General features: G+C 37.2%; 2 protein-coding genes across 5 annotated transcripts in view; one reads left to right on the top strand and one right to left on the bottom strand.

Moving 5' to 3' along the window:
- Nucleotides 1-414: 414 nt before the first annotated feature.
- On the top strand, nt 415-16,798 carry KLHL41 (kelch like family member 41). The gene is made up of 6 exons (XM_060302287.2): nt 415-1,573; nt 5,411-5,568; nt 5,689-5,796; nt 8,529-8,714; nt 11,137-11,283; nt 16,038-16,798. The coding sequence occupies exons 1-6, from the start codon at nt 464-466 to the stop codon at nt 16,147-16,149; spliced, it is 1,821 nt and encodes a 606-aa protein (XP_060158270.1). The 5' UTR covers nt 415-463; the 3' UTR covers nt 16,150-16,798.
- Nucleotides 16,207-24,136, bottom strand: part of FASTKD1 (FAST kinase domains 1) — a 34,408-nt gene continuing 26,478 nt past the window's right edge. For all 4 annotated transcript variants that reach the window (XM_030852454.3, XM_060302286.2, XM_060302285.2 and 1 more), the window contains 6 exons: nt 23,447-23,575; nt 21,857-21,988; nt 21,379-21,492; nt 18,385-18,523; nt 17,620-17,734; nt 16,207-17,069 (listed from right to left, as the gene is read on the bottom strand). In XM_030852454.3, the coding sequence (XP_030708314.1) occupies nt 16,968-17,069; nt 17,620-17,734; nt 18,385-18,523; nt 21,379-21,492; nt 21,857-21,988; nt 23,447-23,575 (731 nt within the window). In that variant the 3' untranslated portion in view covers nt 16,207-16,967. The remainder of the gene's footprint in view (nt 17,070-17,619; nt 17,735-18,384; nt 18,524-21,378; nt 21,493-21,856; nt 21,989-23,446; nt 23,576-24,136) is intronic.

The raw sequence follows: 24,136 nt of genomic DNA, 5'->3' as shown, positions 1-24,136 counted from the left end.
AAATGAACTCAGCTCATATTCTTGAACTTTGCATCATTAATTCAGATAGCCAAGTAGCTTGCCACTAGACCATTTTTAGCGGACTGACTCATTTTTATGATTCAGTTTTCTGTTAGTTTAATAAACATTTTCTTGCGGTAGCCTTTATTAGCATATCTTGTAATGCTTTATGTATTTTAAAGCTTTCCACTTCATTTAAATCTCTTGTTTCTTAGCTGTTTCCTTAGTGATTAAAAGTTCCAGTTGTTCCTTTCAATCTGTAACAGCTGCAAGAACTCTTCTTTCCAAACTAGCTCTCCTAAATTCCCTTGTTAGAGTTGGTATCTATATTTAGCTGGTGGGATTAAATTGCAAAGGCTTCAGGCTGGGCAAAGCACACTGATCTGCCTTTTTACTGCTAGACCTGTGTGCTGTGAGGAGCTAAGGCCTTAGTGTCCCCTTCCTTACCCAGGTTACTCACAAAATGGATTCCCAGCGGGAACTTGCAGAGGAACTGCGGCTTTACCAATCCACCCTTCTTCAGGATGGTCTAAAAGATCTCCTGGATGAGAAAAAATTCATCGATTGCACACTAAAAGCAGGTGACAAAAGTCTTCCTTGCCACAGATTGATTTTGTCAGCTTGTAGTCCTTACTTCCGTGAGTATTTTTTATCTGAAATTGATGAGGCAAAAAAAAAGGAGGTAGTACTAGATAATGTGGATCCCGCTGTACTGGATTTAATCATTAAGTACCTGTACTCTGCCAGTATTGATCTCAACGACGGAAATGTGCAAGATATTTTTGCATTGGCCAGCCGCTTTCAGATCCCCTCCGTGTTCACTGTCTGCGTTTCTTATCTTCAGAAAAGACTTGCTCCTGGTAACTGTCTAGCTATCCTAAGATTAGGACTTCTTCTTGACTGCCCGAGACTCGCCATCTCTGCCCGTGAATTTGTGTCTGATCGCTTTCTACAGATTTGTAAGGAAGAGGACTTCATGCAACTGTCTCCACAGGAGCTGATCTCAGTCATTTCCAATGACAGCCTAAATGTAGAAAAGGAAGAAGCTGTATTTGAGGCAGTGATGAAATGGGTGCGAACAGACAAAGAAAACAGGGTTAAAAACCTTAGCGAAGTGTTTGATTGTATCCGTTTTCGCCTTATGACAGAAAAATATTTTAAAGATCACGTTGAGAAAGATGATATAATTAAAAGCAACCCAGAACTCCAGAAAAAAATCAAAGTTCTCAAAGACGCCTTTGCAGGCAAACTCCCAGAACCTAGCAAAAACACAGAGAAGGCTGGGGCTAGTGAGGTGAATGGTGACGTTGGTGATGAAGATTTACTTCCTGGTTACCTGAATGATATTCCCAGGCATGGAATGTTTGTCAAAGACCTCATCCTCTTGGTTAATGACACAGCTGCAGTAGCTTATGATCCCACGGAAAATGAATGCTACCTTACTGCACTGGCTGAGCAGATCCCCAGAAATCATTCCAGCATTGTTACCCAGCAAAATCAAGTGTACGTGGTAGGAGGCCTCTATGTGGATGAAGAAAATAAAGATCAACCTCTACAGTCGTACTTCTTCCAGGTAAGAAAGGATATTTTCATATATGTAGAGACATAAAGGAAAGGCTGTTAGTCACCATCTAGTTAGCTGACTTGTGAATTATTCAGGCTGGTTGTATTTTATTCTACTTGATGTGCTATTCCAGTCCCTTGAATTTTCATTACTTAGAGGGAGGGCTGACAAATATTTGAATCAGTTAACTGCTTGTTAATATTTAATAAACGTTTTGGTAAAGAATGAGGTTCTATTAATATTTAATAAACGTTTTGGAAAAGAATGAGTTTCTAATTAATGTATAAGTGATGGCTCACGATTTTCTTTATGCATTTTACCCAAAATGTCATGTTTATAGTTGATTGTGACTGTAACCCTTTAAAGTCCAGTATTTTAGTAAAAACGAAATTTAATCTTGTGTCCTCTTTCTGAAAAACAGGTTACTGTATTTCCCAAAATCAAAGTACTTTACACATTACAAAATGTTATAATTGATCAGATTTTCTACCTTCTTCCAAGTTTCCTTGAACTGATTTGAAGTTCCTGGAGGTAGCATTTCATCTCTTATTTATGGTTACTGCCTAAAATATACTTTTGTTGAAAATGAAAAGAACTTGTATACATATTTTACATGCTTTGGATTACCTTCTAGGAAACACTGTCTACACAAGTGTCACTCATTTGGATTAATTGTATTTAGAAATATTTAAGATAAATGATCAAATTTATTTGGATCAGAGTTGTACTTAGACATATTGGCAACTTAATCTGTATTATGAAACCATAGAAGTTTCCAAGAAAACACATCCTCCTAAACTAACACTCTTTGTAGTTTGTTTGAAAGGAGTTCGTTTCATATTATCAACACATTATATTTACCAGTTTATGAAGGAATCAGTGGCTTAACCTTCATCTTTAATAATGTCAGTACCAGTACTTTGTAGCTTACAGATAGTTCAAAAGAGTTTGTTTAGGTCATGGCTACTTATGGCCTGGGGTTTATGGGCACTTGAGTTGGAAAGGCCAAAGATAAGCATGTGTAGAATGTCATACCACAGTCACTGAATGCTTTCAAAGTGTGTAACATACGGTGCATTTATAAAGCACACTCTTTTTTTTTTTTTTTTTTTTTTGCCGTACGTGGGCCTCTCACTGTTGCGGCCTCTCCCGTTGCGGAGCACAGGCTCCAGACGCGCAGGCTCAGCGACCACGGCTCACGGGCCCAGCCGCTCTGCGGCTTGTGGGATCTTGCCTGACCGGGGCATGAACCCGTGTCCCCTGAATCGGCAGGCGGACTTTCAACCACTGCACTACCAGGGAAGCCCTAAAGCACACTCTTTAACCAGCTTTTTCTAATCTTGAAAAATGTAATAATACATGTTAATCACGGTTCTTAATTTTCCAAGTTCCATTAAAGAATGTTAACTATGAAATATGATTACAGCTTCTATTTTATTTTTATAAGTATTTGAATGTGGGCCAGAAAATTTCCTAAGCCCTAATTTTAAATTCAGATAAATTTCAGGAAGGGTAAATTCAATTGAAAAGGCAATAATTTTATCTAGGAAGTAAAAATGACATCAAAATACAGACAGACAGACAGATACCTGGAAATCATAGACCCAAAGAATACTTAATAGCCTTATCTTTATTCTCTTCCATCCTGTTACTGCCCTTGCTTTTATTGACACAGCCTCTCATTTCTGAAACCTGCTTGATGTTGTTCCTTTTGGCTACAAAAGGTTATACAAAGTTGAAAGGGTCGACTCCCTGTCATTTCCCATGCCTTGCTCCTTCTAAAAGGCACAAATAGTGGGACAAGATGCCAGGATAAAAACACCTGACTGTAAAAGAGGGTTATGACTCACAAGAAAATATATGTATGAGAATCTCAGGCTTTGTATTTTCTGCTTGGTCACCTCTGTTTAAAATGTATTAAGTTAGGATTCATATGACCTTTGATTGTATACTAGAATTAGATTATGAGAATTTTTTTCCCTAGGTAAGAGCTGGTCTTTTCCATAGACTTAATAGTTTCATCAAATCTTTGAACACCACATCTTAAAGTAATCTAGGTCCAAACTCTAATTTTAAGGGTGAGAAAACTGAAGCCAGAGAGGTTAAATAGCTTGACAGCTCATCTGTAAAAAAGCCTGGCAGGCAGTCTACTGTCTCATCTGCTGTAGGAAGTGCCCTATCCGGGGTAGTATGGGAATGTAGACAGTATTGTGTAGTGTGGGCTGTAAACCCTCTGGTTTGGGATCATGATGGCTGCTGTTCCCATTTAAAAAGACAAACTATGAATTTGTATAGCTTGCATCAAGTATCACTTAAAAGCTCTGTGAGTTTGTGCAAATTATTTAAACTTTCTGTACCTCAGTTTCCTCATATGTAAAATGGAGAAAATAAAAGTCCCTATCCTGGAGGACTAGATGAGATTACCTGTGTCAAGCATTTAGTATGAAGCCTATCACAGAGTAAAAACTCCATAAATGCTCATTATTACTGGTACTATACTACATACCACTTTCTTGATAAATAATTTTTTTCAAGAAATGAAAACAGGGCTTCCCTGGTGGCGCAGTGGTTGAGAGTCCGCCTGCCGATGCAGGAGGCACGGGTTCGTGCCCCGGTCCGGGAAGATCCCACATGCCGCGGAGTGGCTGGACCCGTGAGCCATGGCCGCTGAGCCTGCGCGTCCGGAGCCTGTGCTCCGCAACGGGAGAGGCCGCAGCAGTGAGAGGCCCGCGTACCGCAGAAGAAAAAAAAAAAAAGAAAACATTAGTGATCACAGTCTGGATGTTGAAATTTGTGACTGCAAACTAACAGTGTATGTGTGGGGATCAAACCGGTCATCTCTGCTAGTTTTAAATAGTACTTTGCTTTAACCAAGGTTACTAGACCAGATAGAGATAGGCTTCCATAAGGACCCCTCCCTATACCACAGACTTTAATATCTGCATCTATCCTTGGTATCCAATTATTCTGGGTTTTATTCCTTTTTCTTCGACTGCATAGAAGTAGCACTAGAGAGGACAACAAACCTGTGAATGCGCACCCTCAGAAAGCAGTTTTCTTGTGCTTTGGTGTCCTAAAATGCAAAGTGGAAAATCTTAAAATTACCAATAGTAAGTGCTAAAGCTGATGCCAGCCATATCAGAATCACCTATCCCAGAGCGTGGGCTCTTGGAGCGCTGTCTTAGGCTTGTAGAACCAGCAGTAGCAAAAACAAGCAAAGTTACTTCCTAACATAAACGAGAGAGAGAGAGAGAGAGAAGGGTATTTTAAATGACTCCCTGAAAAAGGCTAGGAAGTTATAGGCTATAACACCTGCCTATATCCGAAGTAATAAAGTGAAGCATGGAGAACCTAAAAATGTTGAAGGAAAGAAAAAAGATAATGCCTAGTGCCCCAGCTGTCTGTGAAGTGAGCGACAGGTCCAGCTGTCCCGGGCGCCAGCTTGGGAGCATGTTAAATATAGCATGCGGGGTTCAGTCACATACTGTGACCCTCTTTTTCCCCAGTGTCCTAAAAGTATTATGAGTCCTTGTTCAAACCTGAACAAGGCAACATGGGAAGAAAATTTGACAAGAAATCTCACAGTTCTTAACTAATCTCTGGTGACTATTTTATTTTCTCTTTCTTCAAGTTCTGCAGGTTTGAGTACTTTTAGCTATTTTGGTAGGTCAAGTAGCTTTTCTCATTTTTCTCGGTAATTCAAAGGTAAAATATGATCCTTTTGGGGTTGTAGTTTTACTTTTGAGAACTTTGACTATCTCAATGAATTCTAAACAACAAAGTATAGCATATTTTTTGGTACACCTGTAACAAGCTCCACAATTCCTTATATATTGTTTCTTTCAGCTTGATAATGTAGCATCTGAGTGGGTTGGACTTCCACCTCTGCCTTCAGCCAGGTGTCTCTTCGGTCTGGGAGAAGTAGATGACAAAATCTATGTAGTTGCAGGCAAAGACCTTCAAACAGAGGCTTCGCTGGATTCAGTATTGTGCTATGATCCTGTGTAAGTTGGCATGACATTCTCGTTTCCTAAGCATTCAGGTATATGAGTGCCTATATCAAAGTCATAATTTTAGAACCTGAAGTTCACTAAAAGCATATAAATTCTATCTTCTGATTTTAGGGCGGCCAAATGGAATGAAGTTAAAAAACTTCCTATCAAAGTCTATGGCCATAGTGTGATTTCACATAAGGGGATGATATATTGTCTCGGAGGAAAGACCGATGACAAGTAAGTACCCTGACTTCTCCTTATGGTTTATATCCAAGTGATTTTTTTATTACAAGGGTTCGTTCCTGTTTTCACTTGAATCTACATGCTGAAATAGGACTTGGTTCTCACCCATAACATTTTGAAAGTAAAATTTCAAAATAAAATTTTGAAAAGTTATTGGAGGATATTTAAAATGATTGATGAAGGAAAACTGTATACAGTTTTAAAGTTGCTAAAGTCAATTTCTGTATGCCCAGCATATTGCTAAGAACAAACATAATATCTCCATCATAAGCATTCTTACAGTGGAAAAGCAGCATTTAGGAACATAATCAAGCCTTTCATTTGGCTAATTTATAATTATATTTTACTACATTAAAACCAGTGGGCTTTTTATTCATTTAGCCATAAGTAGATAAAAATTAAGTGTATCTCTTTAATATAATATTTTAAATATAACTATTAAAACAATAGTGCTTAAAAATCATGGATTTGTACTTTACATTCATCAGAGAGAATTTAGGTAGTTGAGTTTGAAACTGGTGACTGGGGACTGAAAAGGGGGCAGTTCTTTCCTCAGCAATGTTTCACTTATTTACTCCTGGACAGGTGATATTCAAAATATTTAACAACTGGTCACAAACAGGCACTGATCAAACAGAATAGATATACCTGATATACCCAGTAGCACCCAGTCTCTTATGAGAAAAAGAGGATGAAGTTTCATATAACTTGCTTTCTAGGTACTTCTCAAGGGATAGGTAATTAGGGAAGAGATCTTATACCCCCAAGGGAGAAGTGAGTTTAGAGTGCTCCAGAAGTCAGTCAGTTAAGCCAGTAGCCTGTCTGGTAAAATGAAGATTTTTAGCTTCAATAGTGAGAACAAATTTCCTGCCCCTGAAAACTCTGTCTAATTTGGCTTGTATCATTTACCCAGTTTGTTCAAGAGATGCCCAATCCTGGAAAGGGAGTCAGAATTAAGAATTTAAGGGCAAAGCAGGAAAGGAGAGTAAAATATGGAAATGTGCTAGAATTAAAGAACTGTATGTTGTGCAGTTAATAGTTAATGACTATTACTCAATTAAAATGACATATATTACAGAAAATATGATTTTTAAAAGCAAAGGGTTTTTATACAGTCTGTCCATATTCAAAGATAATATATTCTGAAATTTTGATGTCCTCCTTGATGCCAGATATTCCCATCAAATAAACATTTAAAGGAAGGCCATATTATAAACACACTCAGAGCAAAATCTTGTTTGGAACATTTTTCCTGAGTAATAGAATGGAAAATCTGTATTAAGCAGTGTTATGACTGGAAACATAGTGACTCCGCCAAATGATTTAAATTGTTTCCTTCAAGTAGTATTAGTAACTAGGAAATTGATGTGTCAGTAAGAAGCATGCAGGTCTTGTCAGTAAGAATACATTAATCTTGGAAAATATGATTAACCAAAACAACATTGCGGGCTTCCCTGGTGGCGCAGTGGTTAAGAGTCCACCTGCCAATGCAGGAGACACGGGTTCGAGCCCTGGTCCGGGAAGATCCCACATGCTGCAGAGCAACTAGGCCCGTGCGCCACAACTACTGGGCCCACGTGCCACAGCTACTGAAGCCCACGTGCCTGGAGCCCGTGCTCCGAAACAAGAGAAGCCACCACGTGAGAAGCCCGTATACAGCAACGAAGAGTAACTCCTGCTCGCTGCAACTAAAGAAAGCCCGCGCAGCAACGAAAACCCAACGCAGCCATAAATAAATAAATAAAGTTCCCTTTAAAAACAAAACAAAACAAAACAAAACCCCAGAACATTGCTTGACAAATGCCAAAGTCAAGAACTTTGAAAAGAGTCATTACCTAAAATAAGCACTGAATTATACTAGTTATCGCCACTGCATTTGAAGAACATGATTTTGGATCGTGTTCTTATGGAGAAGTTTTAAGATAATACTCATAGTCATATATTAGAGGAAATGCTTCTACTCCAGATATCTGGTCTTTTATAAAACTAAAAAAAATTGTCCTCACAAAAAGTTGAGATTTTGTTTGGTTGCTTTTTGGCTTTACCAAATATATCCAGTTAATCAATTCTTATTTGGAATTCGAACTCCCATCAGTAAATTATGGAATCATAACAACATACTAAGAAGGATAATTCAGGTAAGTCCAGGTTTTTCTGGTACCATTTAGCATATAAAATTGTTTTCATTACTCATCAGCTCAGATGACTAGTTGTCTAATCTTTACTCCCAGATTTCTTAAAATGCATTGGTATATTAGTGGTAGACTAAAATAAAATGAGCCATCATATTGCAGTTACATTTAAAATAGGTACATTCACACCTAGTTATTTCTTAAGTTAACTGATTCATTCTCAGGATATTCAGATAATGAAATGAATAAACGTTTTTGTTACTGAGGCACAATAAAGGGTTTATGAATTTTTGTTAACTCTATTGTGTATTGAATTTAGTAGCAGATAGGATTAAAATTACTCTGCCTGGGTCTCTAGGCAATTGCCAAAAGTAAAGGACCCTACCTTCCAGTAGTATAATTAAGATTTAAAATAGCTTTAGTCCTCATATTTGGAATTGTCCTTTGCTTGGTGATATATGTTCAGATTAAGAATTTTCCTGATCCTCACTATACTACATATTTCAAACGAGAAGCAAAGGTGATTAGTGAAGTTGCTTCTTTCAAAAAAGAAAGCTTCTAAAAGGACCATTTTGTTTTATTTTATGTTTACAGAAAGTGTACAAACAGGATGTTTACCTACAACCCCAAAAGAGGAGACTGGAAAGATCTGGCTCCAATGAAAACCCCTCGTTCCATGTTTGGAGTGGCAGTCCATAAAGGCAAAATTGTGATTGCTGGAGGCGTCACTGAAGATGGTCTTTCAGCTTCAGTTGAAGCTTTTGACCTCACCACCAATAAGTAAGCTGCCATCTCTTACTACAGAATATGAATCACTATATGTTTTAATTTCTAACTTTGGATAAAAATTAAGCTTTCCAATTAGGACATGGGGAGAAGAGGCAAGGGAGGCAAGGATTGAAGAGGAAGTGTCTTCATCTGTGTTTCTTTTGGTGTTATGGGTGTGAAATGCCTAACATTTTGATGCATTATGTGTGTTTGTAATTTGGAATACATGACCCTCAAGTAAATGTTGGAGTGATCAATCTATCCTTACTTGTTATTAACTTTGTGAATTTAGTCATGCAAAGGTAATACTTCTGAATAATTATATACACATAAATGGATATATATCTCTCTGTAAGTTTATTCGATTTGAAATATGTAGTTTCTTTAAGGACAAAAAGACCTCCACTTAGTTTGTGATATTTGTAATGCTTCAGATGTTTGATTCTTTTGTGTTCTTTATAATTTTCTTTTCACTTTTAAGCTTGTATTGGCTTAAAGTTAATGTAAAAGATATTTGACAGATATTCTTTACATAGAATTAGTCCTTTTCAAGTTTTTGAGCTCACACATCTAGATGAGTGTATAGTTTTTGTTTTGTTTTGTTTTTTGTTTTTTGTTTTTTCCCAGACGCGCAGGCTCAGCGGCCATGGCTCACAGGACCAGCCGCTCCGTGGCATGTGGGATCTTCCCCGACCCGGGCACGAACCCGTGTCCCCTGCATTGGCAGGCGGACTCTCAACCACTGCGCCACCAGGGAAGCCCGAGTATATAGTTTTTATGCTCCTTATTTAGCAATGAGGAAAAAATTACAGCATTATTATTACTTTTTTAAGGAACCATGTACGCCTGATTACAAAACAGACTTTAGTTAATCTGAAAATTACAAGGAAGTTTTATGGAATTAGATTTTTATGATCGTTAAAAATCATGTTTTTTTGAAGACTATATAATATGGGTAAAAATTCAAGTTATAAGAAGTTAAAGAAGCAGCACGCAAAACTGCAAATACTCTATGTTCTTAGTTTTGTTCATATGCATAGATGGATGTTTAAATTTATACGCATTTTTTAAAATGACAAAATTATAGCAAAATATTGCTTATGATTATGTCTGAAGGACATGATCATGGGTGATATTTGTTTTCTTCTGTACCTTTCTGTTTCTCCAGATTTTGTATAATGTACATATATTTTTATAATTAGAGAAACAGATATGTTTAGAGAAAAACTATGAGGTCCACCTTCTTTTTTTTTTTTGTGGTACGCGGGCCTCTCCCTGCCGTGGCCTCTCCCGTTGCGGAGCACAGGCTCCAGACACACAGGCTCAGCAGCCATGGCTCACGGGCCCAGCCGCTCCGCGGCATGTGGGATCCTCCCGGACCGGGGCATGAACCCGTGTCCCCTGCATCAGCAGGTGGACTCTCAACCACTGCGCCACCAGGGAAGCCCTGAGGTCCACCTTTATGCCAGAGTAATGGAAGAGAGCTACCAATATGACTAACTCATTCTAGACTCTTGATGCTTCCAATTAATTTGATTTTATCTTTAGTGATGCTATTTCATATAGCTATTAACATTAAAAGTTTCCTTAAATCCTTTACTTAAAAGGATGAAGTATAAACTATTAAAAAGAAAATTTCCAACCCTGGTTTGTAAACTATTCTTATCACATGCTTTATTTAAAAAGGGTTTGGAGGGCTTCCCTGGTGGCACAGTGGTTGAGAGTCCGCCTGCCGATGCAGGGAACACGGGTTCGTGCCCCGGTCTGGGAAGATCCCACAAGCCGCGGAGCGGCTGGGCCCGTGAGCCATGGCCGCTGAGCCTGCGCGTCCGGAGCCTGTGCTCCGCAACGGGAGAGGCCACAACAGTGAGAGGACCGCGTACCGGAAAAAAAAAAAAAAAGGGTTTGGAGATTTCTTGAGACACTATGGAGATCAGAGTTTTTAAAAATTTGTATTAGCATTCAAATGAAATCCAACACAGTAGGGCCTACGAGCCCTAGAACTTCCCCCCAAAATTCCACTATTTTTTTTTTTTTTGGCCACGCTGCACAGCATGTGGGATCTTAGTTTTCCAACCAGGGATTGAACCCGTGCCCCCTGCAGGGGGAGCACAGAGTCTTAACCACTGGACCGCCAGGGAAGTCCCTCAAAGCTCCACTATTTATGGCATACAGTTTGATAACCACTGCTGAAGGTGCTAACTAATGAAGGTGAAGTATTCTTGGATTGACATATTGAGGGCTTTAAAATCTAATTTGGTTACATCTTTCAAATAAAGGAATGTTTAGATATTTTCCAGTAGCAAATTTAATCTTCTAATTTTGGATGTTTATGCTACTTGAAGTTTTTAATTATAATTTCCTATAATTGTTCAGTAAATACATTTGGCATTTTTAAAAGTTTTACATTAACTGTATCTTCAATAATTCCTAGGTGGGAAGTAATGACAGAATTTCCCCAAGAAAGAAGTTCCATCGGTTTGGTCAGCCTGGCTGGATCCCTGTATGCCATTGGTGGTTTTGCCATGATTCAGCTGGAGTCTAAAGAATTTGCACCCACTGAAGTCAATGACATATGGAAGTAAGTTTTCTTCACTCCAATTTTCTGAACCAAATATTAAATCAAATAAGATAAAACAATTTTGAATAGGAAGCCAGACTTTCCCAAAATGTGCAGGCTCAGCGGCCATGGCTCACAGACCCAGCTGCTCCGCGGCACGTGGGATCTTCCCGAACCAGGGCACGAACCCATGTCCCCTGCATCGGCAGGCGGACTCTCAACCACTGCGCCACCAGGGAAGCCCTGTATCCTACTTCTTGAGAGTAAACTAAACACTCTTTGAACCTGCTGAACCTTTACACATTGCCACTTACTTAATCAAGTACTGCTTCTAGTTAGCTGTGAGCTTGGGAAAGAACTTATCGGGGCCTATTTCTTAATCAGAAATTAAGAGTTGGACAACTGATCCTTTAAGCTCCCTTCCAGCTTTAAAAGCGTAATGAACGCTCTAGGCATCCAGTAGAGCAAAGGCTTCCAAACCACTTACCTTTCTCCCAGAGAGTACTTTATTTCCTAAGAAGACAGAGTCTGGAATAAACACTTAAACTCTTGAGTTTTCCATGATTCATTAACTCTATTTTGAATCTAATTTAAATATTTTTCCAATTTTCTGAGGATTCAGTTATAAAAGCTTTTTAGAAAAGTGAAAAGTAGCAATCCACTTGACCTCCAAGATAGGTGCTGGGTAGGTCTCCCAAGTATAACACTTGAAGTTGTTACTCAATTGAACTATTTGACAGTTAAGCTTAAAATGAATGTATTTAAAAAGGTGTGTGTGTGTGTGTGTGTAGTTTACCATAGTTTCTAATGCAATGAATGTCACGTAGAGGACCAGTGTATCCAGAAGTCTTGGGAGCAGAAGTGCAACTTGTGTCACGGAAGAAAGTCACATAGTAACATAGCTGGGGCAGGGCATACAGTGTGCAGACGTCTGGTCACTATCAGGTCACCACATGTGCTGTCTTCAGCCCAGGCACCATGCTTGCTGATCTAAGTTTACAGGAGGTAGATCTCAGTTGCCTGAGGTGAGCATGAGTTCATGCTGTATACTCATCCAGAAACTGCCAGACTTATGCTTTACCTGTCAGTTTAAAGGCCAGCCCCACTCCCAAGTCTGGATGCCCTTACCTGGCCTGTCACCAGATTGTCCAGAACCTTGGTACTCGAAGTATGGTCTGTGGACCAGCTGTGTTGGCATCTCCTGCGAGCTTCTTAGAAATGCGGAATCCCATGCCCCAACCCAGACCTACTCAATCCGAATCTTAATTTTAACAAGATTAGTGGGTGATTTGCTTACACATTTAAGTTTATAAGTACAGCTTTGGAAGAGTGATCAGTGAAGGCATAACACTGAGCCTGAGAGTGAAAAGTAGGTAACATTTGTTCTATACCTGAACCAGTACATGCCTTATTCCCAGCTGGTAAACTGGAAGGCTGAAAGGCTGGCAGCTTAACCAAACAATTATTTTGTGCATCAGACATCATTTCCTTATGTTGTAACAGTAACTAACTGTGTAGGGGGCAAGAAAAAGTGGCTATAAAAGGAAGTTAACTGGGACTTGCCTAGTGGCGCAGTGGATAAGAATCCGCCTGCCAGTGCAGGGGACACGGGTTCGATCCCTGGTCCGGGAAGATCCCACATGCCATGGGGCAACTAAGCCCGTGCGCCACAACTACTGAGCCTGTGCTCTAGAGCCCGCGAGCCACAACTACTGAAGCCCATGCACCTAGAGCCTGTGCTCCGCAACAAGAGAAGCCACCGCAATGAGAAGCCCATGCACCGCAGCGAAGAGTAGCCCCTGCTCGCCAAAACTAGAGAAAGCCTGCGCACAGCAACAAAGACCTGATGCAGCCAAAAATAAACAAATAAAATAAATAAATTTATTTAAAAAATAAAGGAAGTTAACTATTACCTTTCTTCCTCCAAAAAAGAGGGAAGAAGATAAAGAAACTGGAAATTTCCAGGGAAAGAGGTTAGACCTAGCAAGAGGATGAGATGGGAAAAGACTGGAAAGCAGCAGAAAAAAAAATGAAATAATGGAGGGCTGGGAAGGTTAGGGTTTTTGGAAAATGGGGATAGGTACCAAGAGTGAACAGGCAGTGATTCTTAACCCTGGCTGCTTTTATTTATTTATTTTTTGGCCACACTGCACGGCACGTGGAATCTTACTTCCCTGACCAGGGATTGAATCCACGTCCCCTGCATTGGGAGCATGGTGTCTTAACCACTGGACCACCAGGGAAGTCCCCTGCTGCTTTTAAAATATACCAGTGCCTGGGCCTTCATGCAGACCAATTAAATCAGTTTCTGCAGGCAGGGCCTGGGCATCACTAGTTCTTAAAACCTTCCAGGTGATTCTAATATGCAGCAAGCCTTGAGAAACACTGATGTTAAGGAATGGTGCTATCAGCTGAACACCACATGAGCCACTCTGGATCCTAATGGTGCTCAAAAGCCAAGTTGCGGGCTTCCCTGATAGTGCAGTGGTTGAGAGTCCACCTGCCAATGCAGGGGACACGGGTTCGTGCCCCGGTCCGGGGGCATCTCACATGTCGCGGAGCTGCTGGGCCTGTGAGCCATGGCCGCTGAGCCTGCGCGTCCGGAGCCTGTGCTCCGCCGCAATGGGAGAGGCCACGGCAGTGAGAGGCCCGCGTACCGCAAAAAAAAAAAAAAAAAAGCCAAGTTGCTTCAACAGAATACTGTAGACAGAAAAGGAAAGTACAGCATCTCCTGGTAATTTTAGCAGTAGGGATTCTGATTATGGTTTATTTTTGTGATTAAGGCAGTGCTTCTCAAAACTGCTTGCTCATTGGAATCACCTCGGGAACTTCAAAAAGCACTGACGCTGCCTCTGTTCCCCTCTATAGATTGTGACTTAATTGACCTGGGATTTAGTTTGGGCTTTGGAACTTCCAAAAGATCCCCAGATGATTCTAATGTGCAAACAAACTTCGGAACCACTGGATTTGGGAAAGGCAAGAGGAGGGGGCATTCATCATTATCTGCTTGGCTGTAAAATTTTAAATTTAGGTACTGGTATTTTCCATTTAGGTAATAAAATCTGGGGCAATAATTCTCAAACCTTGCTGCATATTAGAATCACTTTGGGAACTTTAAAAAAGCCAATCTCTAGGGGTGGGATCCAGGCATCAACATTTTAAACGTCTCCAGGTAGTTCCAATTTGCGAGTCAAGTTTGAGAACGAATGATCTGCAGTGGTTCCCAAGGCAGCATCAGCACCACCTGAGTACTTGGTAGATGTGCAAATCTTTAGTCCTCACCCCGCAGATCTACTGAACCTCTGGGGGTAGGGGCCAGCAAACTGTGTTCTAACAAGCCCTCCAGGTGACTTTGATATGCGATAAGTTGAAAGCCACTGACCTACAGAGAAGTAGCTACCCACTTGCCCTCAACTTCCTACTAGTGAATTCACACATGCAGAGATGAAAATAACAGTGTACTACATTCTAAATCTATAGACCCTCTTACTGTGATGTAAAAAATAATTTCCATTTCTCATATTTTTTCTTGAAATCATTCCATTATGTACGACTGACCAAGCTGAAAGTAAAAAATATAACTGCCAGGAAGCAAATGCTTTTAGGCCTCATTTAACCTCAACCTCCTATTGCTTAAATGTGGTCACTTTTTCATTAGATCATTTAAAACTGTTCTTTATCTTTTAATTTGTTGCTCCAAATTTTATATAGATAATCAAGGTTCTTTTCCTGATTAGTGGTAAAATATTTTTTGTCTACTTTTCCCTACATAAAAATCACTCAGTGCACAGTACAGCTGTACAGCTGTTAAATTTGGACCATTGATGTAAGTCAGATAGGCATCAGCTAATTTTAAAATTATTTTAAATCTCACTCACTCCTTGTAGAATGATTTGGGAGTATTTCCTATGTGCCAAGTATTGATAGCTTCTGGAGGAGGGAAGATAGCAATGTGAATAAGATATATGTACTTTTGAGCTTGTTGAGGACATAAATATAGGGGAAAAAATTAAAATAGAAGGATAATTGTTATAATGGATACCATACAAAGGACACTGTGAGAAATGAAGAGAAAACAACAAACTGCTTGAGGAAGGTGAGAAAGGCTTCAGAAAGAAAGCAGTGTTTAGGAGTTTCTCATGCAGAGATGGCATTCCAGGCATCAGGCAGAGGAAAAGCACACAGGTCTCAAAGGAACCCAAGTTGTCTGTATCTTTATAACCCTGAATATTCAGAGGGGACAACCAGTTCTTACCTAATGTCAAGTGCAAGAGTAGTACTCACACAGGACAATAAAGGGGAAAGAGAATGGCTTCTTGCAGAGTGACCACTAGTGTCATGTACCATGCTAAGCACTAATGTATGGGAACAGCTGAAATCATAATCAAAGTGACTAACAGTCCCTGCTCTTCCCAGTTCTTACTCTTTGGTGACCTTGACTCATGGGGACCAGCCATCTTTAGCAGTCCAAAGGTGAAAGATTAATTGCCTGTCTGTTACCCGTCATCTCTGGACGGTCTCTGATTCCCGCAGAAGGCTTAACTGCCTAAGCATCCAGATCAAATACCATGCCAGTAATATGGGCATATGCTCAGAGAATGCGTACTTTTGGAGGAATTCAAGTGTTTGTTAGTCTACAAGTCAGGTGCATCCTCCTCTGGGTAAGAGCCAGTAGGGTTTTCTCGGAGAACAACATTTGTATATTCAACACAGGGAAATCTATAGAACTATCTACTTAAAAACAACTTACTGATTGCTTTCTTTTTCTCCATCAGGTATGAAGATGATAAAAAAGAATGGGCTGGAATGTTGAAAGAAATACGTTATGCTTCAGGAGCTAGTTGTCTAGCAACACGGTTAAATCTCTTCAAACTGTCTAAGCTATAAACAAGAAGGTGAAAAACCATAATAGATAGGGAGGTGGTCTGTTTGGATAATAGGGCTTTAATTTATTGTTTTTAAAAAGGCTATACAGAGATTCATGTAGAAATTATCCACTATGTTATTGTCCAAGAGATTAGCAATGGGAATCAAAACCTCAAAGTTATTGAATCTTCAATGTAATGATCATAGCTTAAAACCATTGTCTAAGAAATTAAATCTTAAATTGAACAGAGTATTCCTTTTGTTAATCTGTCTCAATCAACTGTAAAGAAGCTTCCTAAATCTGAGTTTACTAATCCTTTCATTTGCATTGTTGAGGTAACTTTACACTTGTTTTCTATTACAAATGAAATTGGAGAATGAAATATGTACATCTGCATTTTCTAAAAATGTTTAAAATAGCAAAAACCTTTCCTCATGCTTCAAGATATAACAAGAATCCTATGCATTATATAAAAGATTATATGCTGTAAGAAAACTTTGGAAATGCTATTTAAGGAGTATAATAAATGGGTCTCATTTAAATTTTAAAAAATTTAAAAATAATAAAATAATATAGTTCCTGCCACATAGTATGTACTCAAAGAATGAACTGTAAACTACTTAAGTTTCTTAAAAGCTACATGTCTTTTATATTAAGAATTTTAAACAATTTCCCAACTAGATAGTAGAGAAAGTAGTCCATTGTAAAATGTCTGTTTATTTTAATAGGTATTAATTGACCTAGAAATCAACTCTACATTATTTTTTAATTGAATCAAGCCACTTAATTAAAGTAAGTCCAAATATGACGCACCATGATAACTAATTTTCAGTAAAAACTATGATGATGATTTGCCTTCTCCAAATAACCGTTCTCTCAGGTAGTCCATTCGAGCATTCTTTGTTGACAGTGCCATAGAGTTCCATTCAAAATGAGGGATCTGTAAAATAAGTAATGTAGTCTGAATGAAAGCTCAAAAGCAGCAACAAAAAACATCAGGGAAGACCTCTAAGAATACTGAGAAGAGCTATAGGAACGCTAAGACATTAGTTTACATAAGCATAGCCTTTGAACCCTATTTGGAAGGTTGCCTTCTTCTTGACAACACCTGGAAGACCCTTTTCTGCTTCGCAGCTCCTTTCATCCTCCTGTTCCTACAATACCAACAATGGACATTTTTTCCCATGTGCCTTTCTTATATTTATACACTAGCCTTTTTCTCTTATAACTCCATCCATCTCCATAGTGTCTCTCTTTATTGTAAGATGAATATAAAAATCAAGAGATCTTCTAGAGACAATTTTAAAAATTATTTTTATTTACTATTCTTAAAAAAAAACAGAGGTGTTCTATTTCAGAGAGATTTTAATATAGCTTTTTTTTAATATTAAAAAAAAAGGTAATTCTACAACTTTCACCTTAAAAGGGGACACATGTAAAGCCAGTGTCTCTGGGTTTTTTAAACGCTGAATTACATAAGTATTTCATACCTGAATTACATGATACCCCAAAATTTCCAAGTGTCGTTTTTTCATAGCAGATTTTCCTTTTAAATGAGGGATGTTTCTACAAAATGCTCTCGAATCCAAAAATTCCAAAGCAATCCTACGTAAGATGAAAATAAATATTTACTTCTGAAATTGAGAAACTGAAAAATTATAAGCCTTTCAGGAACAAGGGTGCATCTTTATAATCTAAAAACCGCCAAATGAATAAATGAGTATACTAAGTTATTTTTCTACTTAAATTAGTAATTAATGACAAGTAATCCGATTCATTAGAATTAAACCAAATTATAGTAAGTATCTGCATGCTTTCATCTATATGTTTCTTTGTCCAATACATATTTATTATGCACCTACCATATGTAAGGCACTGTGAGGGATACAAAAATAAAAGGACACACTTTATAGTCTAACAAAGAACATATGATACATAGTATGTAACTGTAATGCAGTGTAGGAAGCAGCTATGTGCTATCCGAAAAGTAGAGAGGCATGGGAGGTCCAAAGAAGAAGACACTATTTATTTCCACTGAGGACAACTTGAAGGTTAGTGCTTTAGATACTGCTAGGCTTTGGACAATGAAGGATGGAGATTAAAGCAGAAAGCACAAGAAAAGCAAAGGTATGTGGGTAGCATGCATGAGGTACATGAGGAGCAGATTCTACTATAAATAATCCTTGATAGCTGCGTTCATTAAATCGTGCCAAATTTAACATTTAGATAACAAAATCTGAAACTAAGAAAGGTACTTTTCAGCTCCTGGTGGTAGTCTTGATCCAGCTATTTGAGTATTTAATTCCGAGTGTATTTTTGGTAGTTTTCCCAAAGTTGTATTATGGCTTCCATACGGAATAGGTTTTTTCCTTTTATCCAAGATACACTCAAAATCTATAATAAAGTACAGGAACCAACAATATGAATTAGGTAAATTCTTATAGGTAAAATTTTAAGATATATTTTAAATATTTATACATGTATATAAAGACACACACACACAAACATGAAGAATGAGGTACCTACCTAATTATCCAACTTATTTCATTTATTTATTTATTTATTTTGGTCACACCACGCAGCATGCAGGATCTTAGTTCCCCAACCAGGGATTGAACCCGTGCCCCCTGCAGTGGAAGCTTGGAGTCTTAACCAATGGACCGCCAGGGAAGTCCCTATCCAGCTTATTTTATATATATGATCTAGTCCAAGATCACCTCTCTTTGAAAATCAATGAATAAAAATCAACCAGCAAGTCTTACTAAACTATTATTTAGCATGGGGGCTATATTTAGCACTGCACTAAGCCAAATCACATTACAGTTTTATTTTAATCCCCTTAAATCTCTTGGTCACAACTGGAGGAAGCTAAACCAACTCATCTGAAAATTAGTAAAGACAAAGATTGAAGCATGTATCCTGTCTTTCCTGTATGAACTGTACATAGGGTAACTAAACAGTTGACAGAGGAAAGTTCTTTTTAGACAAATTCCAACTAATAAATGCAGAATGACAGATGTAGAATATCACTACTTTTCCACCCTTGATGAATAATGCATTTAGACAATAATTTTAATAGCTGCTAAAATCAGTAGGTGAAAAGCTGATGGGAAAGCTTCCTAACGGATAAGCTGACAACATATAAACACACTGATGAATCTTCATATAATAAAAAGGGGACGACCAGAATTGTATGTCTTCTGATAAAATGCAGTAAGAAGCACATACGACCTATGAAAAAGCTGGCCAAAAAAATGACCACTGCCACTCCTAAGCTAACCTGAATCTAATCAAGCCTCTATATCTAACTACTGGTTTACAGAAAAAATAGGGGATGCAGGAGCATGTTGAATGACACCACAGGGTTTCAACTGGAAAAGTCCAACAAACAGTAAAATAAAACATACAAAAGATAATTGAGACACTTGAACGCTGACAAGCTATATAATATTAAGAAATTATTATGAATAGTTGTAGAGGTGAAAATGATGGCACTGTGGTTATATATCCTTTTAGATATACATTCTAAAATGATATATTATCTGTGATTTGCTTGAAAAAGATCAGGTGGGACTCTGATTAGTGAGTATTAATAATTTTTAATGCTGGATGAGGGTTCATTATACTATTCTATTCTTGAATATGTATGAAATTTTTACATAATAAAAACAATCATAAAAATGTATTTAAACCAAGAAAAATGAAAAAAGAAACAATGAATGAAAAGGAAGAAAAAGTAGGTTTAATTACCTATTCTTTATATATAAGGGAAACTAGGGCACTGAAACATCTTCAAGTTAATTATCAAACATGAAATATACTTTTCTCATAAAGAAAATGAATTCTGGAGCTAGAATGCCTAGGTCATCCTGGCTTTGCCATCTGCCAGCTACATAACCTTGGGCAAACAACAATGTCTCTGGGCCTCAGTTTCCTTATCTATAAAATAGAATAATTTGCAAAACTTATAGGGATATAATAAGTTTATATATATAAAACACATCATAATATCTAACACATAATTAATATGTAACATAATAATATGTAAGTGTATCAATTACTGTTGTTGTCATATGAAATTACAGCATTGTTTGAAAGATGCACATACCAGCAAAAAACCTTAATAAATCACAGCATAGTCATTCAATGAAATATTATGCAGTCACTAAAAATAATGTATAATTATATTTGTTGGCATAGAAAAATATTCACAACATATAAACAAAGCTACAAACACTATAAAATAAGCCATTTTGGTTTTTAAAAAGTCAGAACTTTTTAAAGTACATATTGCTTGCACACATGAACATGTATTGCTTGTAAAATTAGAAAGAAAACAACAAATGTCATTAAAAATGAAAAAAAAGTCAGAAGGAGAAACATAGACACCAAAAGTAAAGAGTGTTTGTATCATGGGTGATTTTCCTTTTTGTTATCTGTCCTTTCTGGTTTTTCTATAAGCACGTATTACATATCCTATAAATGAGTGTTTTCTTCCAATCCTTAGTTCTTAATCATACTACTGTATTGTCTTAATTATACCACATCCTTATATACAAATATTACCAATTAAATCTTATTTTTAATGATCTATATATATTTTCACATAAAAATAAGCCTCTTGACAACATGAGGTACAAATATGAGTTGGCAATACAATGGGCTTGGGATATAATAATCCTAGTTCCCCAACCAGGGATTGAAGCCATACCCCCTTCAGTGGAAGTGCAGAGTCCTAACCACTGGATCACCAGGGAATTTCCTGAAAATTTCCAAGATAACGAAAAAAATTTTTTTAAAGTTTTAAAATTCCAATTGATGAGATGATTCTGTTTAGTTTGGCTTTCTGAAAGTAGCTAATAACCTACCATAGGTTAGCTTAGCTACCATAGGTTAGCTAAGTAGCTAATAACCTACCTCTCATCTCTTATATCCTTTATTTGAAGAAAAAAAAAAAAGAATGTATTTTCATTTCCTTCTGATTGTTGACACACAACTGAACAACCAGGAGAGCACATTCAAAGTGTCATCTTTCAGTTTCAAGTCTCATCTTTCTATATATAGTTGTATCACTAAAAGGGGGTATATATGAATGCCACACATGTATACACCCATACATGAATAAACACATACATGTAAGTCCCATTTTGTCTATTAGAGACACACAAAACTAGACATGGTTAGACACTATCTAGCATATAGACCCCACAAAAATGTAGCAAAGCCCATGAGCATCATTAAACACTTACCTATTGTGTAGTAATAAGGTGTAAGAACAGAGGCTTTTACAAAATTGATTCCTCCTAGTACCTCTGCTAACATTTTATAAATCTGCTGTTGTGCTCCATTCATACGGCCAAAATCTTCAGGAAAATAAAATAATTAGTTCACTTAAAATAATCAGCTTTTGAATGAAAATCATCCCATATCTACAAACTGAAATATAGATTAATATTTCCAACAAGAGTTTCCATGTATTGTAATACCACCTGCAATAACACTAAATTCAGCACAAGTTCTTTGGCTCTCTACCAAAAGAGGTTTAGTGTCCTAAATATTAAGAAATACTTACAACACAAATTTCTCTACAAAATGGTTCCATTAAACAAGTTATGGCATTCTTGGGAACTCTGGTGTCATGGTTAGTTTTAACAATAAAAACAGTGTACTACCTAATAATGTACTTTAGAATTAAGCTTTACTTTCTGACCCAAACAAAATTCAAACCTTTTTTATACTGCTGTTGACAGAAGCGGTCATGAAACCATGGAATCTGATATTCAGGACATTCCAAGCAGACTGCTCTATTTAATTCCATAAGACGAAATTGGACCTTCATATTTAGAGATGAACATAAAACTGAAATTAAAAAAATACATTAATAGACTTTGATAGCTTGAACTTAGCAAAGACGATTCATTTTTCACATTCATTTATCCCCATAATGGTTGTAACTTTTATTCTCATATTACAAAATCATTTCATTTGCATACACATGCTTTATATTTTTAAATTATTACATTCAGTGGGATGATTAGGACAAACACCTATGTTTTTCACTAATTATGAATATTAAAACTACATTTTAGGGTCTCCTCTGGTGGCACAGTGGTTAAGAATCCGCCTGCCAATGAAGGGGACATGGGTTCGAGCCCTGGTCCGGGAAGATCCCACATGCCACGGAGCAACTAAGTCCATGCGCCACAACAAATAAGCCTGTGCTCTAGAGCCCACAAACCACAACTACTGAAGCCAGTGCCACAACTACTGAAGCCCGCGCGCCTAGAGCCCGTGCTCCGCAACATGAGAAGCCACTGCAATTAGAAGCCCGCGCACCGCAACGAACAGTAGCCCTGCTCATCGCAACTAGAGAAAGCCGTGCACAACAACGAAGAACCAAAGCAGCCAAAAATAAATAAATAAAATAAATAAAAACAAAAAAACTACATTTTAAAAAATACTACTAAAGAATATTCATTGACCTAATATTCCACATTTAGCAGTCTATCCTAAGGAAACAAAGATGAGGGCAATGACTCACGTATAATAATCATTATTTATAGTAATGAAGAATTGGAAACAACCTACATGCTAACAAATTTTATTACTTCCTTATAATGGCAGATTCTATAGACTAAAAAATCATGATATCAAAAAATATTTAATGTCATGGAAAATTGTTCAAAATATAGTTCAATGACAAAAGCAACAGACAAAAGTGAACATATGTATAATTCAAATTTTGTTTTAAAATATATATAGGTATATAAACATACATATAAGGGCAGGAGACAGAAAAGAAATACTCCAAAACATTAAAAGCGGTAGTTTCACTTGGTGGTAAGATTATGAATAATCTTTTATTTTCTATTTTATACTGTTCTATAATCTAAATTTTCTACAATAATCAGGAAATACTTTTATAAACAGAAAAAAACCCCAGTATTAACATTTAAGTGCTTTAGTATGTAGGTAGAGCTGAAACTTGGATATAAAATACAAGTGATAATTTATTAAAGTAAAAAATATATTACGCTTGCTTGTTGTAAAGCAAAAAGTTTATTGTTTTTTAATAATAATGTTTAACAAGTATATAGCAGTTTTTCTTTGAAAGTGTTTTTATGTATCTTATCACATTATTTTTAACTTTTTTCGCTTATGAAATTTACATACAGGAAAAATGCATAAAATCTATATGTATAGTTTAACACATAATTATAAAGAAAAATCATACATTTATCACCCACGTGAATAAAATACTCCTAAACAATAAATATATATATATATATATATATATACACACACATATATACATACGTTCAAGTTGAGAATCTAATTTGGCTAAGAATCTAATGTTAAAAATTGCCTTCAGTAGATCTTCTGAAAAATATTCACGTGTGGCCAAAGAGTAACCAAGAAACACTAACTTGAGAGGATCCAATATACCTAGAACAAGATTAAAAAAAAATTAAAATGTACAGCTGCTTCACATATACGTAATATATACTTTATTCAGGTAAAACCAGGTTTTAAAAAAATAATACAAACACAACCTTGACAAAATTAATCTATACTGTCACAAGTCCAGATAGTGGTAAAGTGGTTACCTCTGGGTGGGTGAAGAATGGGAATGAGGGCCGGGGAGAAGGGTACTATGCTAATATTCTATTTCTTGATCTGGGTACTGATTCCTTGGCTGATTCAATTTGTATAAATTCACATACTATATATATACTAAGGATATGTACACATTTCTGTGTTATTATTATACTTCCATTAAAAGTCTTTAAAATTGCCTTGAAAAGAGAAAGACTGAAAACAAAGGGTCAGTGGAGTATGTAAAAATAAGCGATCCCAGTCTCTATATACTGATAATATCGCTCAGAATGTGTGCAGAATCTTTCTAAGCACTTTACAAATATTAACTCATTTAAACCTCACTTCAGTGTAAAGTAGGAATGATTATTATCTCCGTTTTATAAACTGAGTGTACTGAAGCACAGAGAA

Source organism: Globicephala melas, chromosome 7, assembly GCF_963455315.2.
Source record: "Globicephala melas chromosome 7, mGloMel1.2, whole genome shotgun sequence".
Lineage (NCBI taxonomy): Eukaryota > Metazoa > Chordata > Mammalia > Artiodactyla > Delphinidae > Globicephala > Globicephala melas.
Note: the sequence above shows the minus strand (reverse complement) of the source record. Positions and strands in the feature narration are given on the sequence as shown.